This window comes from Ciconia boyciana, chromosome 2, assembly GCF_034638445.1.
Source record: "Ciconia boyciana chromosome 2, ASM3463844v1, whole genome shotgun sequence".
Classification (NCBI taxonomy): domain Eukaryota; kingdom Metazoa; phylum Chordata; class Aves; order Ciconiiformes; family Ciconiidae; genus Ciconia; species Ciconia boyciana.
In genome coordinates this window covers 31863183-31880382 of record NC_132935.1, presented here as the reverse complement: position 1 = coordinate 31880382, position 17200 = coordinate 31863183, and the positions used below count along the sequence as shown (strand labels likewise).

The 17200-nt window shown below is 37.5% G+C and overlaps 1 protein-coding gene across 7 annotated transcripts in view; it reads right to left on the bottom strand.

Moving 5' to 3' along the window:
• Positions 1 to 4576: 4576 nt before the first annotated feature.
• Positions 4577 to 17200, bottom strand: part of SNX16 (sorting nexin 16) — a 29807-nt gene continuing 17183 nt past the window's right edge. For 5 of the 7 annotated variants that reach the window (XM_072852286.1, XM_072852284.1, XM_072852285.1 and 2 more), the window contains 4 exons: positions 13741 to 13810; positions 8980 to 9116; positions 6661 to 6777; positions 4580 to 6356 (listed from right to left, as the gene is read on the bottom strand). In XM_072852286.1, the coding sequence (XP_072708387.1) occupies positions 6248 to 6356; positions 6661 to 6777; positions 8980 to 9116; positions 13741 to 13810 (433 nt within the window). In that variant the 3' untranslated portion in view covers positions 4580 to 6247. Of the gene's footprint in view, positions 6357 to 6660; positions 6778 to 8979; positions 9117 to 13740; positions 13811 to 17200 lie in introns of all 7 variants that reach the window. The other 2 variants (XR_012040823.1, XM_072852282.1) reach the window with 2 other exon arrangements.

Genomic DNA, 17200 nt, shown 5'->3' with positions numbered 1-17200 from the left:
CATGTTGCAACTGCTTCCTAAACTACATTTATTTATCTATTTATTTATGTTTTGAACATGCAAAGCAGTAATGAGATCTTGAAAGGTCAATGCGCAACCTTCTCCCATTAGGCACTTGCCAGATGAGCAATGCTTGACAAACCCACGTTAACTGCCAAACAAACTTATAAGCAGCATTTTGTAGTCATCCTCAGCATTTCCATAAAACAGCTGTGGCAGCTGTGGTTTCTTCTAGATGAAAAGCATTAATCCACAGGGGGTTCAGAGAGCAGAGGCTTGTTTCTCTACCACATTAATGCAAATGTCCTAGTGTTTTCAGTTTGAACTGGTAGGAGAAAAGGATATTAAAAAATCTAGAAGAAGCTAATAATTCATGAGCGAGGATATTTAGACCTACTTGAAACCCAGTCGAGATATCCCAAGACACAGTTCCTGTATTACACAGACAGGAGTCTCACCGGATCAGCGAATCATCTAATTTTAACCTGCTAACAAGTCTATGGCATCAGCAGTAACACTAGGACTACACCAACTGACTGACTTACTGTGCAATTAGGGTGAATCACATAATTGCTTTCTTCCTCATTTTCCCTATTTGCAAAGCAGAGGGAAATACAATACTTATCTCTCAGGTACAAAGTGGGGACAAATTAATTATTTGGGCAGCACCTTGATGATCCTTGAGTCACAGGAGTGCTGAGTACGAAACAGCAAGCATTTAAGGTCTCCGTGAACAGCTTAAAAGGGGTATAAGGGGCAAAGGTCTCCTTGAAGATTGTGTTGAAAACTATGAAAACATAGGTTAGAGTACTACTCCTGAAGGCTTAACAAGGGGTTGTGCAGAACCTGCTAACTTCCCTTAAGACAGATGAGACTTAGCCAGCGCTGGGAATTGAGCCCAGAATCCCATTTATTAGGCCAGTGCTGTAATCAGATGAGCCACAATGCCACTGGCAGGCAAGACTCACGCTGATGGTTTCTGCACTGTGGGGGGTGATCTCTTCTCTGATGATGCTTGTTCCTGTCTCCTGAAGCCAAAGGGTTCAGCTCTGGCTAGCAGTGACAGCACTTTTGAGGACTGGACTGGAAGTATTACTCAAGTTTACCACTCCCACTTCCAAGTTCCTCTTTCTTGAGAGCCATGCTGCCCTGCTTGCAGTGTGGGACCTTTACAAGCAATACCAGAACTCCAGCCTGGGCTGGTCCCTGGCTGGTCCCCTGTGATATCCTTGGTGAGACAGAAAAGGCACAAGTCACACAAACAGGGACAGGCAGAGGGTAAGGATCTGGGTTACATGAGACAAATGCATTGCAGACTACTTTTCTGCCTGTCGGTTGGAGGTTGAAGGTATAAAAAGAGAAAGAGAAGCTTTGCCTGTTCAGCTAGAACATCATGAGCTTTCCTGAATTGTAATTTTAGTGTCAGGTGCTGTTCTGTTGCAGAAAGGATTCATGCTAAAAATTATCATTATCTGTTAAGTAAAAATGGCCTACACATCAGGCTTTCTGATTTCTCCAGCTACACGGATTGACATTTGAGGACTCAGTAACTGTGGCCATTTGCATAGCTCGCTCTTTCAGCCTTCCTGTTACCTCTAAATGATAGTGAAAAATGCCTGTCTTCGCACATCCTGCCCTCTGGGCAGCCTAAATGTAACTCAGACTGACCCTTGTTAAACAGGATCCTTCACTGCTAGTATCAGTTTATTTCGATGATGCTGGGCAAAACTGCAGTTTGGAGCTTTAAAATGTGCCCACCAGAAGAAAAAAGATGCTTTGTATGTGACATATGGGGGTTATGCTTAGACACATCTTGTGACAGCCTTCCCCTGACTCTGGAACGACCATCAGAATGGTTCTGAATTCATCAACCCAAGGATAAATTTAGAGATAAACATTTTCTATTCCAGTATAACACTCAAGCTATCCAACTGGAGAATAATCTATAAAGCAACAGCAGGACAGACATGGCCAATGGCCACTGTTACTCCTAAGTGGGGATGACATTTGTAATTTATGTCTATTACAAGAAAAGAATATGTTAATCTTTTTGTTTAGAATAAAAGACTGCATTTTCCCACCTCTCCACTCTTCCAAATCTGTAGTTGCATCAGATAACAAAAGATAAGTCAAACTTTGGAAGAAAGTTGAAAACATTTAACAAAAGCTCTAGGTCAGTTTGTTTTCCTTGCAATGCACAACCTGAGAAGACCAAATAGAAAAGGCTGCCCTTTGAAACAAGACTAGGATAAAAGTTAGCACAACAAGGGATTGCAAAGAAACGGCAGTGCTATGGAAGAAGAAACCCTAGGAGGAAGTTCCTGAATGGGTTAAGATAACACAGAACCTAAACCACTCACAACACAGAAACTAAGTTAGTGGAGAAGTGATTCTGGTTAGCAAATGATTGAACCAATTTTCACTTTTGAAGGGGAAAAATCCTCAAGTGTAAACTATGGACAAGGCAATCCCCTCTTACCTCCTCTGCCTTTTCTACTTTCTCATCTTTCTTTCAGTTAGGAAGTTAAGATCCTACACGTTAAAAATGTGATGAAGATAAAAAATCAAAATGTAGAACACAAACCTCCACTGCTCAGTACATTGACTGCTCACCCAGAATACAAATAAGAGAGACATCTTTTGGAGACAGCTGTGTTATCAGTACTCCAAATTCAAAGACACATGGATGTGAGGATATAGTTCGGTTACCCTAGCATCCCTTAAACCGAGCCCTGTATGATAGGAAAAGTACATATCTAGTTTTGAATGTTGGATCTGTCTAGAAGTCTGAATGTACTGATCTCTGGGACAAAGACTTAATTGAAATATAGAAAGGAATGATAGGAAGACTCCCTAGACCTGGTATTCCATAAAGGGAGTGTTTCCTACAGAATTCTTCCCTTCCTTGGTGATTCATGACCTTGGACTATTTATTTGTGTTATCTGACATTTCTTAAAAAACCTGATTGCAGCAGCAGCAACTTCAGAGCATAACTCTTCTGAATTCCTCCCCCAGTGTGTATTAGAGCCTGCTGTAGCATGGGAAAAAAACCTCCACAAACAAAACCACATAAAACTTCCTATAGAAAGTTGCATTTGTTACCAGTTCTACTAGACATGCAAATTTCTGGCAGGACCATTGCTACTGCTTCATAGCTACATTTCAACAAAGGACTAGAAACCCCAGAGATAAAAATCAAACTACTTAGTGGTCTCATGAGATGCAGAGTAAAAACAATTTGAGACAGATGTACCACCTAGAACAGGAGCTTTCCCTGTCCCTCTTCTCCACAACTATGACACCCCAGAGCAACAGAGATGCTTATCACAAAGAGATGAGGACAGCAGCCTACTGGAAAAGTAGCCACACTGCATAGGCTACTCCTACAAGTGTCAGGTGCAGTTTTGTGAATTAGTGAATTTGCTCCCTTCCTTCAGCTGGTTCAATGGGACTATTATAGTCACAGTAATTAATGGTTGTCACAGTGGGAAAGGTATGAAGTGGGAGTTTTATATGGACTCATTCTTGATTCAAGACTAGTCAGCATTTTACTTGATTTAGGAGTATACAAATCAAAAGCAGAGAAGTGGTATGGGCAGACTGCAAGTGCTTTGGAAGATAAAAAATCCTGCAGGAATGTTAAATTTAAGATGTAGCATTAAAAAAAAAAAAGCAAAACCCCAGTAAGATTAAGCTGGGTACAATGTATTAAAATAAAAAACTACAGGAAAAAACCCCATTGTAAATAAGTGGCTGAACTATTAAGACAGTTACCTTTGGAATGATTCAACTACAACTGAAAAGAACAAAGTGTTACCCATTGCAATTCTTGTAATTAGTTCACTCTGCTACAATTCCAGTTTGAATACTCCTCTGCTCATTGTGAAGAGCAGAGAATTCCACTGTCAAATTCCATGAATGAAATAACTGAAAGTTGGCTTTTTCTGTACTAACATTGCAGCAGTGAGTGACATGAGAAGGAAAGGGGTGGAAAATAGTGCCAGAAGCAAGCACACTTGAAAAAACACAATATGGGGAAGACTTGGAAACCACCTCGATCAGGATGTTAAAGGCCACCATGCATTCTACACCTCAAATTCTGCATGTCCCTTAAGGGGGTAACCATTCATTAACCAATAACATAGGCCAAGCGATACCACATGGCTGCTGAACAAATTCACATTTTTCAGCTCAGTTTAATTAAAACTCAAGGTCCCCATAAACAAAAATGGCTATTCATGTGATACTAAATATTTTGGGTCAGCAAAATGTCTTATAAACCTTAAAGACAGAGCACAACAAAATTTCCATTCCTTTGCCCTCTCATGACTAAACTGTAAATTATATTAATGCTTGCTTTGGTGACTAGATTTGCAGGTTTACCTGAAGTACTTTAGAAATTCCTAGCATGTATGACCCAAGCACCTTTTCAAGATTTTTTTAAAAACATTTTAGTTGTAAACCTAACACTATTTCAATATACACAGTTCAACCTTCTTTTCAAATATGTAAGTTACATCTGACAAGATTACATGAATTTTCAATAAGGTGTCAAAACTTTATTGAGTTCACTCAACATCTATGAGGATTCATGTAGAATATAAAAAAAAGATTAGTTCCTTTTTTATTTTAAACTTCAACAGAAGTACAGTAAGTTTTCTGGTGTCTCATTACAGAATTCTCATTCATTTTCATGCAGACAATTTTTGGTACAAACTCAGACCAAAAGTTGAGTAACTGTAGGAAATCACTGAAGTAAGAAATGTATTTTTCTAATAGTATTTTTATCCTTTTACTAGACAAGGCATTGAACATTTTTTCTACAATGGAAGAGAGAAGACAGGTGTTTTGTCCATAGTTTTATTTCACCAGGAAGGTTTATACAGTTCTGCATAAAGGTCATTGTATGCATAGCCTGAAGTACAAAGCTCCCTTTGAAAACTCCAGCACAAAGACACTGCATATTGACAACATTAAACAACGATGTGGGTGGTATAGGGCGAAAAAAATATTAAAACAAAACAGCATTCTTCCTATTGGAAAAGCAGAATAAAACAAGGCACTTTCAGTAAATAAGTGAAGAACAGAAATGAGCTGCATCAAAGATTCCACAGAGCTGACCCAGAGCACTGTAACAAAATTCTGCAGTAATGAACAAGTAAAATACAAAAAGGCACTACACAATCCTCTCCCTGCAACTCCCCTTTCTCAACCAATTAGCCAACTGAACTTGGCACAATGGAGTCTTAATTATAAAGTGCATCTCCTGTCTTAATACATTTTGAAAAATAGGCTATAGAACATATGTAGCAATATCCCCATGTGTACAATATTTTGAAACAAAAATACATTGCAACTAGATTCAATCTAGTTATGAACTGTGCAGGAAAAAATATGGCTTCTTTACAAGTCTTTCAATCGTCACCATATAATCTGGAATATTTTTAAACAAACATGAATGTATTAGCAAGATGGTAAGAGGTAGTGTTCCAAGTAAAAGGCAAACTCACTGATTTTATTGTTACATGGGTATATAGCAAAGGTATCCCAGATTTTAAAAGCAGCATTACTGAACAAAAAGTATTACAGCCTGCTATCTTGGGATGAAAACACACAGTGTTTTGGGGGTCTCATGTTAGTTCCTTCAGCAGAAATGACCAGTTTTTTTAAAATGTCCAACTATAATCCCATTTTGGAAGTATTTTTCTCTTGGTACTGTAAGTTTTCCTATTGCATTGCATTAAAATTTCCAGAGAAATATTCTTCAACTTTAGAATTTAAAAACAACACATTCTACACTCTTATTAAACGTAAGATGAGTCCATTTTTACTTCAACAAGCATTAATTTATGGCTATAAGAATATGAAAACACAAATACCAAGCAGATGAACACATAAAATGTGTCACATCAGTGGCAACATATGACATGCTAGTTAGATGTGTTTGGTGATTTAATGCGAAGTTTTCATCACTCCGCTAGGAAAGTCAACCAAATTGTATATGTACACCATCTAAACTTTAGCTGACTTTAGCCCTTATTAGACTTTAATATATTAAATATATAAAGGCTAGATAAAAACTGAAATCAAAGCAGCACTGGGTATATTTCTTATGTTAATAATTTGCAAGGATTTATGTAAACATTCAATATGTGCATTCTTGCTCTTCGCTGTATATTCTTCACAGCTACTATATGCCCCTACCCACAGAGTATGTCCCAACAGGTAACAGCAGCTGCTACTGATTTATTCGTCTTCATCAGCGGTATATGCTACTTCAGCGACTTCAATTTCTGGTACAGAATTTTCAGCCAAAGAGGTGCTCCAGCATGCCTCATGGTTCTCTTTATCTGAGCTGCAACAACAGATCAATAAGCTTTGTCAAATGATTGGAAACTAATATGGAAACTAATACGATTCTCCATAGTCATTTTATGCCTGCAATCCACAAAACATTGACAAAGCTTGTTCAACTTACCACTTATTCCAGATCTAAAATTATCTATCCTGAGGGCCTTTATGAAACATGGGATAGCTACAGAGAAGTGCAATAAAATGTTGAGTTCCTCAGCTGTTCAGAATTTATGCAAGACCAAACATTTAAAAACACACTTTAAAAAAACCCTAAAATATAATATAAGTAAAATAATAGTATTTACCAGCTGTCCTCAGCCAGGGTACCCTGGTCTGCTTCTACTGCAGAAGACTCCACCTCACCGCTGCACTCACTTTCTTCTCCTGACATTTGACGAGTCATTTTTCCTAAAGATAAATCCCTACAACAAATAAGAACAGAGTACCACCAATCCATACAGCAAACATCCATCACTGAAGAGCTGTTTGTTTCATTTTAAACTTTGCAGTTTCTGGGAACCTATCAATCTCACTCCTACATGCCCCATTTCTTTTATTACTACAGAGATGCAGGCTTGCACTGGATAGCTATTTAAACAGTTTATTTGCTCCAGCTGCTTATTCCTAAATTCAATCCTCTGGTTGCATCACAATTTAGTAGCTTTACAAAATTCACGTCCCCAAGGAGTGATTATGACTTTAGGTAAGAAATTACAAGCAGATGATCTAAGCCACACCCATCTTGCCTAAATGGCAGAAGGATTATAACCAAAACATAGTCAGAAGGAAGACAGGCAGGATGATAAAAAGATTTCTTCAACCATTTCCCAAGTTTCTCATTATAACTTTAGAGTCACATATTAAGTTTGAGCAATACATTTTCCTATTAATGATAAAGAGACAGGTAGCAATTTTTTCTTAACAGCAACACGAGTTGGCAGTCCGACTACAAATGGGAATACGGTCATATAAAATTATCAAAAAAACTTGTTTCCAAAGTATTACTCTGTGTGGAAAACATATATCAATTTAGTGTTGAAAGCTGCCACTTAAATTGGAAAGAAAAGCTTGTTAACAATTTTGTGTTACTACTATATTTCACCCTCTTTTTAAATTACTCTACTACTGTTTCTATAGTTTTATTTTAATGCACACATTTTAAGTAATACCTCAGCAGTATTCTTAACATGATTATTGGCCTATGTTTGGGCCAAAATCCAGCATGATACGTGAAGGCCTACAAGTCTGACACCTTGTCCAACTGTCCCCTCCTACCTCACACACATTTCAGGTACCTGGCCGTTAGAGTGTATAGGCAGAAGATGCTTAATTCTTGTTGGGCCATCAGATCAAAATTCGACTTCAACAAGGCCAAAGGCAGACCCATTTCTTTTGGGTTCAACTCCCAACAGACAAGCTGAATTTCTTAAACAAGGTCACGGGTTTACTTGGTAAGTTTGACAACTAAAAAACACAGGAGTTATTTTCCATCAAGACTTCAGATACTACTTGGCTGACTTTCAATAATTTTAAATGTCTGGGAAACTGGCAGGATGTTTGTGTGTTTAAAAAAAACACCCCTATTTTCAGGGAAAGCACTAAAAAATAAAATTCCTTTTTGCTACTCATGCCTTCTTATTTTATTTTTAGTCACACAGAATTTCCTATCATGATGTTTTAGCCAAATGCAAGTTATTTAATTTTTATTGGCTACTTCACTGTTTAAGCCAGCAGTAGTCCGAACTTTCTCGTCAAACAGGGACAGCATCTTTCAAATGTAGTTACTTGCCTTCAACAGTAAGTGACAAACTGAATATGGTATTCAGATCAGAATTTTCAATAAGCCACAACAATTCAATTTAAATCCTTTTCCAAATGTAGTTCACTTGAACCTTATATCCAAAGATATGAATTGTTAGTCAACCTGGATATGCTAGACTCAACAACCCAAAGCAGTATTAAAATAACTTCTAAAAAGGACCATGGGAATTTACTCCTTTGCTAAGGAAACCCCACAATGACTGACTTAGCAGGTGTATCGGGACACTAAATAGCCCAACATCAACACCCCTGGGCCTGCTACAAAATTTAGCAGACAGGCACCATAAAGTTTTATAATAAAACTCCACCATTTTTTTTCCTTAGATTTAAATGGACTATCTGCAGCATCATTCCAGGCAATTCAGAACAAAGTTAAAGACATTAATACAGATGTATAATCACTTGATTGCTATGCTCTGTCAAAGCTTTGATTACAGGTGGAATTTTATAACTCAAAGCAATTTTTCCACTGCTCTCATCTCTAGCAGGGCGTTTCACATATACAACATTTCAAAAGCAGAAGAGAGTCTTTGCCTTATCTTTACAGGACTTAAAGGATTAGGAAACATAATCCCAGTTACTTTAGAAGAAAAAAAAATGGGACAACACTTTCTCAGTCATTTGTACTAAGCAACAGCTTGTTAGCCAGCATATGAGAAAGAGCCTACTGAAAATATTGCTTTGTGTGTGGTTATGTTGGGAAAATTGTTTCCAAGAATACATTTGAAGCTGGTGTTTGTGACTATATAGAGAAAATGCCTTCATGGAAAGAAACTTGTAAAACCCATAAGATTTCTACATACCTAATTCTTCTTTCAATAGCATCTATATGAAGTTGCTTTTCACTTAACAATTTCTTCAGCGATTCAACCTCCCTTTGTTTTTCAAGCAGTTCTTTTTGTAGACGGTAATTTGTTTCCTCCAGAGTTTCACAGAAAGCCTAAAAGACAAATTTAAGGATATCTTACATTTACCTTCAGTGGACTGGCTTTATTGATTTTTCTTTTAGAAATATCCACCTGTAACAGAATTGTAGCTGCTTTTTTTTGTATTGATTACCATAAAGAGCTACGTAAACTTAAAAAAAAAGTTCTGTCCTTAATAAAACAGTGCCACTTTGCTTTGAACAATGACTTTATTATCCTAAACTGCAATGCAAATACTTTATTGCATCATTTGTTTGTCTCACAAGAGACTTTAGAAAGAGGTTTCTCTCCTTTGACGTGCAGTCCCTAATTTTGAACCTTTTTGCCTATATGGAACACCAGCTGAACTCCCTACTCCTCTTTCCCCTCATATAAGCTTTGCTTTCACATGACTTGGAAGTAAATTTCAAAGTATCCAATTATTCCCAAGATGCTAGGAATATTTGGATAAAGTGCATGTTCTTCCATTACCCAGGATAAAGACAAAGTTGTACAGTTCTGTACCAAATAGCTGTTACAAATATGACAATCACAAGAGTCTGAAGAACAGTACAAAAACATTTTGAAAAAGTTTAATGAAATGCTAAGAACACTAACTACTCAACCATGATAAATATGTTGTGTTACTCTACTGAGCATGACATGCATATATAGTACACCCTGATGAATTTGACAGTGAGCAATCTCAAAACTTAATGTGAAGAGCCAACGTATAATGCAATATCCACTGAATGCAGGAAGTGACAGAACCATTGGCATGGAGCCTGCTGATCTATTACTGGAAAGAGCAAGTCTACCAACAGTAATGTGCAATTCTGATTTAATAATTTACATGTTCTCGCTAAATAAGAAACCCACGTAGGAGGCTTTCTTGGCTTAACATTACATGCAACTAACCACTAATTCACAGAATCCACTGAATATAAACATTTCATATAAGCTCAGTTAAGAACAATGCTGTTAAGACCCTGTTTTGCTGAAGTTTTAAAGTGGGCTACAAACATCAAGAAGATACTGTTCTTTGCTTTAACTGAAGCAGACTTAACTTCTTGAAAATGTTAAGTTTTCCTGTAATTATACAATTCAAACAAATGCAGTGTTTTTCAATCCAATAACCATTTTTTTTTTTTGCACTGAGTTTTAATTTATTTTATTGACTCAGATAGCAAATTTATCTTGGTTGACAGGCATTGAAGAGCAATCATCAGTTAAGCCACAGCTTTATTTGCATCTACTAGAGCTGAGAACACATGGCATGCAATTCATTCTTCACACAGCATTTTTAGTGATTGCTTTAGCAATCATTCCAGTTAAGCAGTCATCCTGTTTCATCCAAGCCAATTAAGTGAATTCTAGTGTATTTTGTAAAACTGTTCAGGCAACTGTTCAGTTGCTTGTGCCCTAGCTAAAAATTGGCCATTATTTCCTTAAGAATATAATTAAATTATATTATTTCTACCTTTAGATTTATGCACATGCAAATTTCCCTATTCACAGAATAACTAAAAGTATTCCACATGTGTTATGAACTGTTTCATTGTTCTATATGAGAACTGAAAAAAGCCTTTTGGAAAAACTCATATCTAGCTGCAACCTGTGTATCAGCTGCCCAAGGAAAGGAAGTCACTCTTCACAACTGAGTAAGAAAACATCAACATATTCTGAAGGATGCCGTAATAGCAGAAAGGTGAACCAAAGCTGAGAAAGACCTATCAGGGAATTGTGTGTAATGAGATATCTTGCTCCTTGAAGAGCTGGACACCTGGAGTCTGGTACAGTTCTAATACCCAGGTGGGACCAATTTTCCCTGTAAGTTCTGAAAGAGCAACAGAACTAGGCCAGCTGGAAGAGAGCTTCACTTCCTTCTTCAGTGGATCATGAAACACTGATGGCTGGGAAAGGACCTGTGGAAACAATTACCAAGGATATGAGGAAAAAAAAAAAGATTGCTTTACTGAGTATTTTGTCTACATTTCTGTGATAAAGTTTCTGTAAGGCCTAAATGATTTCTAGTGGGGGAGGTACCTGTACCCCTCCCAAAAAAGATAAATATGTTCTGGCAAGTCCATATTGAACTGGAATAGCAGCATGGACATAAAACAAATACAGGATGTCCACATTTTCCATTATCAAGAAAACAATAATAGAAGGTGGGTTTTTTTGGCAATGCTTTGTATGCCAACAGTAACAGAAGAAAGGTGGAACAGAAGTGATTTTTGAGATACCTTTAAAAATGAAATCCAGGAATAAGTATGTGAACCATAGCGCTTGCCCCGTAGTTGGGCATTGTTAAAAAAAGCGAGGGATGGAAATAGATGCTCTTTGATATGTTCAGGACCCAGGGTAAAAAGCAGGAAAGCAGAACTACAACTATGGATTTTGGGTGAGCAGACTTCAATCCCTTCAGAAATCTGCTTGGAAGAAAGAATCCATGGGAAACCACCCTGCAGGGAAGAGCAGCCCAGGAGAGCTAGTTGATATTCAAGGATTACCACCTCCAAGCTCAGGAAAGGTCCATCTCTGACAAGCAGGAAATCAAGCAAAGGTCCTTCTGACAAGTAGGAAATCAAGAAAAGGTTGCAGGAGGCCTGTATGGATGAGAAAGGAACTCCTAACTGAACTCAGACATACAAAGGGAGTTTACTAGCACTGGAAGCATGGAGAGGTGACCCAGGAGGAATATAGGGCTGCTGTCTCATCTTGCAGGGACAGGGTTAAGAAAGTGAAGGCCAACCTGGAGCCAAATCTGGCAAGGCATGTGAAAGGAAACAAAAAAGGATTCTACAAGTACATGATCAGCAAAAGGAAGACTAGGGAAACCATGGACCTACTGCTGAATGGAGTGGGGGAACTTGTGACAAATGACACTGAATAGGTTAAGGTACTCGATGCCATCTTTGCTTGTCTTGACTGGTAAGACCAGCCTTCAGGAATCCCAGATCTCTGCAACCAGAGGGAAAGACAAGGAAGTGCAAGACAGACTTACCCTCAGCGGAGGAGGACCAGGTCAGGGAGCACTTAAACAAACTGGACATACATAAGTCCATGGGGCCTGACAGGTTGCGCCCATGAGTGCTGAGGGAGCTGGCTGATCTCCAGCTTGTTGTCCACCAGGACCCCAGGGCTCATGATTCAAAGATCATAATCAAAGATAATTAAGGGACTTGAGCATCTTTCATGTGAGAAGAGGATGAGAGCTGGGACTCTTCAGTCTGGAGAAGAGAAGGCTCAGGGTGATCTTACCAATGGGTATAAATACCTGATGGGAAGAATGAAGAAGAGGGAGCCAGACTCTTCTCAGTGGTGCCCACTGACAGGACAAGAGACAATGGGCACAAATTGAAAACCAGGAAATTCAACCTGAACACACAAAAACACTTTTCTTGCTGTGATGGTGATCAAACACTGGAGCAGGTTGCACAGAGAGGTTGTGAAGTCTCCTCTGTAGATTATTCAAAACCTGACTGGACATGGTCCTGGGCAATCTGCAGTAGCTGACCCTGCTTGAGCAGGAAAGTTGGACTAGATGACCTCAAGAGGTCCCTTCCAGCCTCAACCATTCTGTAATAAAGTGGGGTATCCCTTGGAAACCAGAATTTTACGACAGCTGTGTCTGACAACTTTACAGAAATGGTTAATAGCCCAAACTACAACAGCACAGCTATTTTATGAGTTTGCCTAAAATCCTATGGTGGAAGAATAACCCTGAGACTTCACCACTGCATTCAGGATCACAATCTGTATGAAGGCAGCACTTAAAAATTACAGGAATTATTTGTTCAGATAATTAATTAAGAAATTTATTACTTTTCATCAACTTAAATAGCTATGATGAAAAGTGATTGTATAGAAATCAAATATGAGCTCATAACACAAAAACCATACCAAATCCTTCAGATGTACATAGTAATGTAACAACAGCCAAGGCACTCCCACTTACATGCAAAACAAACTGGTAAATATAAATTTAGTTGAAGGAGCATCACTTAACATTCATAATTTCTGCAGCAGTGACAACGTATGCAATTTCAAAACACATTGTTACTCTACAAAGCAAGAAAACTAAGACAACCTGTTCTAGACAGACTTGGTATAGCCCTGCATGCCAGTGAAACACACTTCTAATAAAACAGGCTGCAGCATACAGTACTATTTGTTCAATGTGCTCACATGCACGTTGAAAGGCTGCTGTTTTACAAGACTACTTGACATTGCTCAGTTATCTGCAAGAATGCTATTTTTGGTGGTCAGAATCAATCCTTTCATTACATTTCATAGCAAGAACATTTTACTGCAAGACCTGAAGTCTAAGGTGTACGCATTGTGACAAGGTGTTGAATGTAAACCTACAAAAACTCTCCTTATATTCAGTAGTTGCCTTAAAAACAGATTTCATCCACGGGTCATAAAAAGAAAAAGGAAGAGGTTATATCTTGGGGATCAAGTACAGTAGTCAAAGATTATCAGTGTGCACCAAAAATCACACTGTGTCAGTTTTAGAAATACATCCATTTGCAAATTTTATGAAAGAACAGAAATAAAAATGTTTCATTCCTTACCATTCAGCAGATTTTACAATATCCTAACAACAGCTACTGCCTTTTGCATTCTCTTTTTATCATACTACGTAGCACTTACCCTGCTCTCTTCTAGACTGTCAAAAGGACCCGGAGGATCATCCAGACAAAGAAATTCTCTCACTGCAAGGCTTTACCAAATAAAAGAGAGCAAATTACTTGACGTACAAAAAAGCAACAATAATTAAATATGATTACACAAGGGCACTATTTCTTTAAGGGACACAAACATCTATCCTCAAATTTATTCCCAAGTATTCAAAATAATGTTAAACTATTAAGTCTCAGTTGTATGTGTTAATCAGGGGCAGTATTTAAAATGTGACTTAAAAATTTGCACAAGTACAGTTAAGAGTTTTCAAACAGAGAGTAAGTCAATTTAGAACATGATTTTTCAAATCTTCAGAGAATTTGTTGCTACATGACAGCTGACAAGCAAGTTTATCCTTTTGGTATTGAAGAGGTTTGAAAAATTCTCCTGGTGAAAAATAAATATTAACAGGTAGATGAAAAAGTATGGTGCTGAACTCCATACGCAGATCCCTTCAGAAAATATCAATGGAACTAAGCATGGGTACCTAAACATGCTTACGGGTCTCCATTTTGCTAAGATTATACTCCATGGACATATACACAGTATATAACATATATATATACACACACAAAGCATATAATTTTATATGTATATAAAAGAATGGTAAGTTATAAAAGAATAAGAAGTGATAAGGTTAATGTGCCATGATATACTACATAGCATCTCAACACACATTTCAAACTAATGCATTCAACTTAAAATTGTGTAAAACTGTGTAACAGTTGTCATTCCCCTCTATGCATTGTTTTGCAAAGGCCAGAAGCAGGAAGTATGTGCAATCCTGTAGTTTACTACAGAGTATTTTGAGCATCCTTCTCATTCTATGTTCCAAGTTTAGATTACTTTTCACAGAACTCTTCAACACCTCCAGACATGTGCCTTCACCCACCTTTCCTGCTCTGTTGTATTCAATCATCTATAAATAACTTCCAATCACAATACTGTATTCACAATCAATTAGCAAGTAGTAACTTATTAGCAATTCTGTGCTTGTACTCACTACTACAAATCTTTAAATTATCTCCCACTGCAATGAATGCACAAAAACGGAAGATGTGAATCCAAACTAATTCCCCATCTCTTCCTCCCACTTAAGTCCTGTGGGAAGGCGAGGGCAAAAGGAAGTAGTTTTCTGCCTTCCGCTCATTCTCCACATTTAAGGCGGACACAAAGTACAAACACAAGAAAGGAAGCTTCTTTTAGCCAGCTACTAATCTAATCAAACAGCTTCAGGTTTAGCAAGCAAAATGGGGAGAGAAGTTTTTTCAGCAAACACTAATCATTGATTATGCCATCACTTTTAGTTTTAGGAAGGCTTTGAAGAATATTTATCTGAAATACATTGAACCTTTATTTTGTTGCTGGATTTTTGTAAGCCTGTTTTGAAGTGCTTATTGCACGTGTGAAGATACAGGTGGGTTTTTTTGGCGAGAATTCTTGCCTTTGTATCCACTTTCACCTCATCAGCCTTTACACCAACCTGAAAAAAAATTATCCTATAATCATGATCATTCCTTTCCCCACTGAATCTATGTAACAAACATGATAAAACCTTCATTTTTCAAGCTCTCTCCGCTCGTTTGCACAGATCGTGGATTGATGAATGTAAGCCATAGCCTAAACCTGTACTATTAAAATAGCTTCTCCCACATACTCAAATAAATAATAAAAAAATTCTGCTGCTTAAACCAAGACTATCACTCCAATTAGCACAAAAAAATGATAGATTATACCAGGTCACTAGTTAAATTATTAGAAAACATAACCTCAAACCAAATGAGAAGTTATTTAGGCATATAAAGTACATTTTCAAGGAGAAGAACAGGGTTGTTTTTTTCCTCTCCAAATATTTTAATTTGTTTGAAGTGACCCTTTTCCAACATGATGCTCAAGTCCATTTTTTAATGGTTGAATTGTTCTTTTCATAAAGATGAAAGTCATGCTGAATGAACTCACATATGCCTAATGCAGAAGAATTCATTACATGGAAACGCTTCTGCTCACCATTTTTCTTCAGTATCTTCATCCTTATTCACATAGCTCAGTTCACACATATTTTAAAAGTATTTACTTTCTACATTTTGCTAGTAATTTTATTGTGTTATTAAAGGGTAACATTAAAATGGCATAACATGCAGTAATGCTTGTGAGTGAAAAAGGAAATACCCAGAAAAATAAGTGTGCAAAAATATCCAATCTACATATATCATCTGCTTACATCAGGTCAAACCTATTTTTTTTGTTTTCCCTACAGCTGCTGGCAGAAAACTGTGTCTTTTCCCTATAGTTTTCAAAACTTCTTGAAATGGAAAGCTTTAGATTCATTATTTTACATAAGGAAGGCAAGAAACTTAAAGCCACAGGTCACTGAAAATATCCTTTCTTTAACTAAAATATGCACCTGATGGCATAAACATTCATTTGCAGCCTAGCTTTACTCTGAGAGCCTGCTTTGACACTGCTCTCCCCTCCATGTGTTAACACCTCTTCCTTTCATTTAACAAATAGGAGTGCTCGCCTTAAAAGTATCTGCCTTAAAAGTATCATATGAATCTACTACATCATGTAACAGAGATTGCTGTACATGGCTTCTTTCTTTGCTCCTATGCTAGCTGACATCCTTCTCAAGAGAGGCAGCAATGCCAGTGTACACCAGCATTAATAAGGGCTGCAAGGGGCAGTGCTGTTCATGGGATCCCTGACAAGACTCAACAGCTGAGTTCCTCCTTTTCAACCTTCTTCTTATACAGAGTGGAGGCAGAGGAGAGCCCTGTCATCTATATAAAGCCAAATGACACTTCTGTTTAGCAGGTTAAACTTCTTTCTCACAATTTGTGGGTTATATGAAATTTTCTTGAACACATGAAACTCTGTGGGTGGATTTCAATTTGATCTTTCACTGAATCTTCAATACAAGGCAAAACATGAGAAGAAATCCATAAAATGCAGACTCTAAATTTAGTCACCTACATACCATCCTACATTTTATCTTTAAACTACTTTGTGAATCTGGTTTTATTAAAAAATAGGTATACCAAATGAGGTCTCCTATCCCTGAAGGGCAAGTATTTCCCACTGTCGATATGTCTCAATGATAATGCACAGTGCATAAAGGGAAATGAAAGAGACTTCTCTACAAAGAGAAAAGGCTCATTTGGTTTTGGTGCAACCCAAGCAGTTTGACCTATTTGCAAAACTGTAGAAGTAAATGGTGAACTTTTAATGAAGAAGCAGGGTCAGATGCTCACCACTGCTCATGTGAGGTGCAAATATTAATTTCCATGAATAGTTAACTTTGATGAGTAAAAAAAAAAGTTAGATCAAATCTCCCTCGTTTTAATCACTTTGTGAGGAATTCAGACCTTCCACAGATCCAAACATTACAACATAAGCTGTACCAACAGGTTATAATGTTTATTAAAAAACT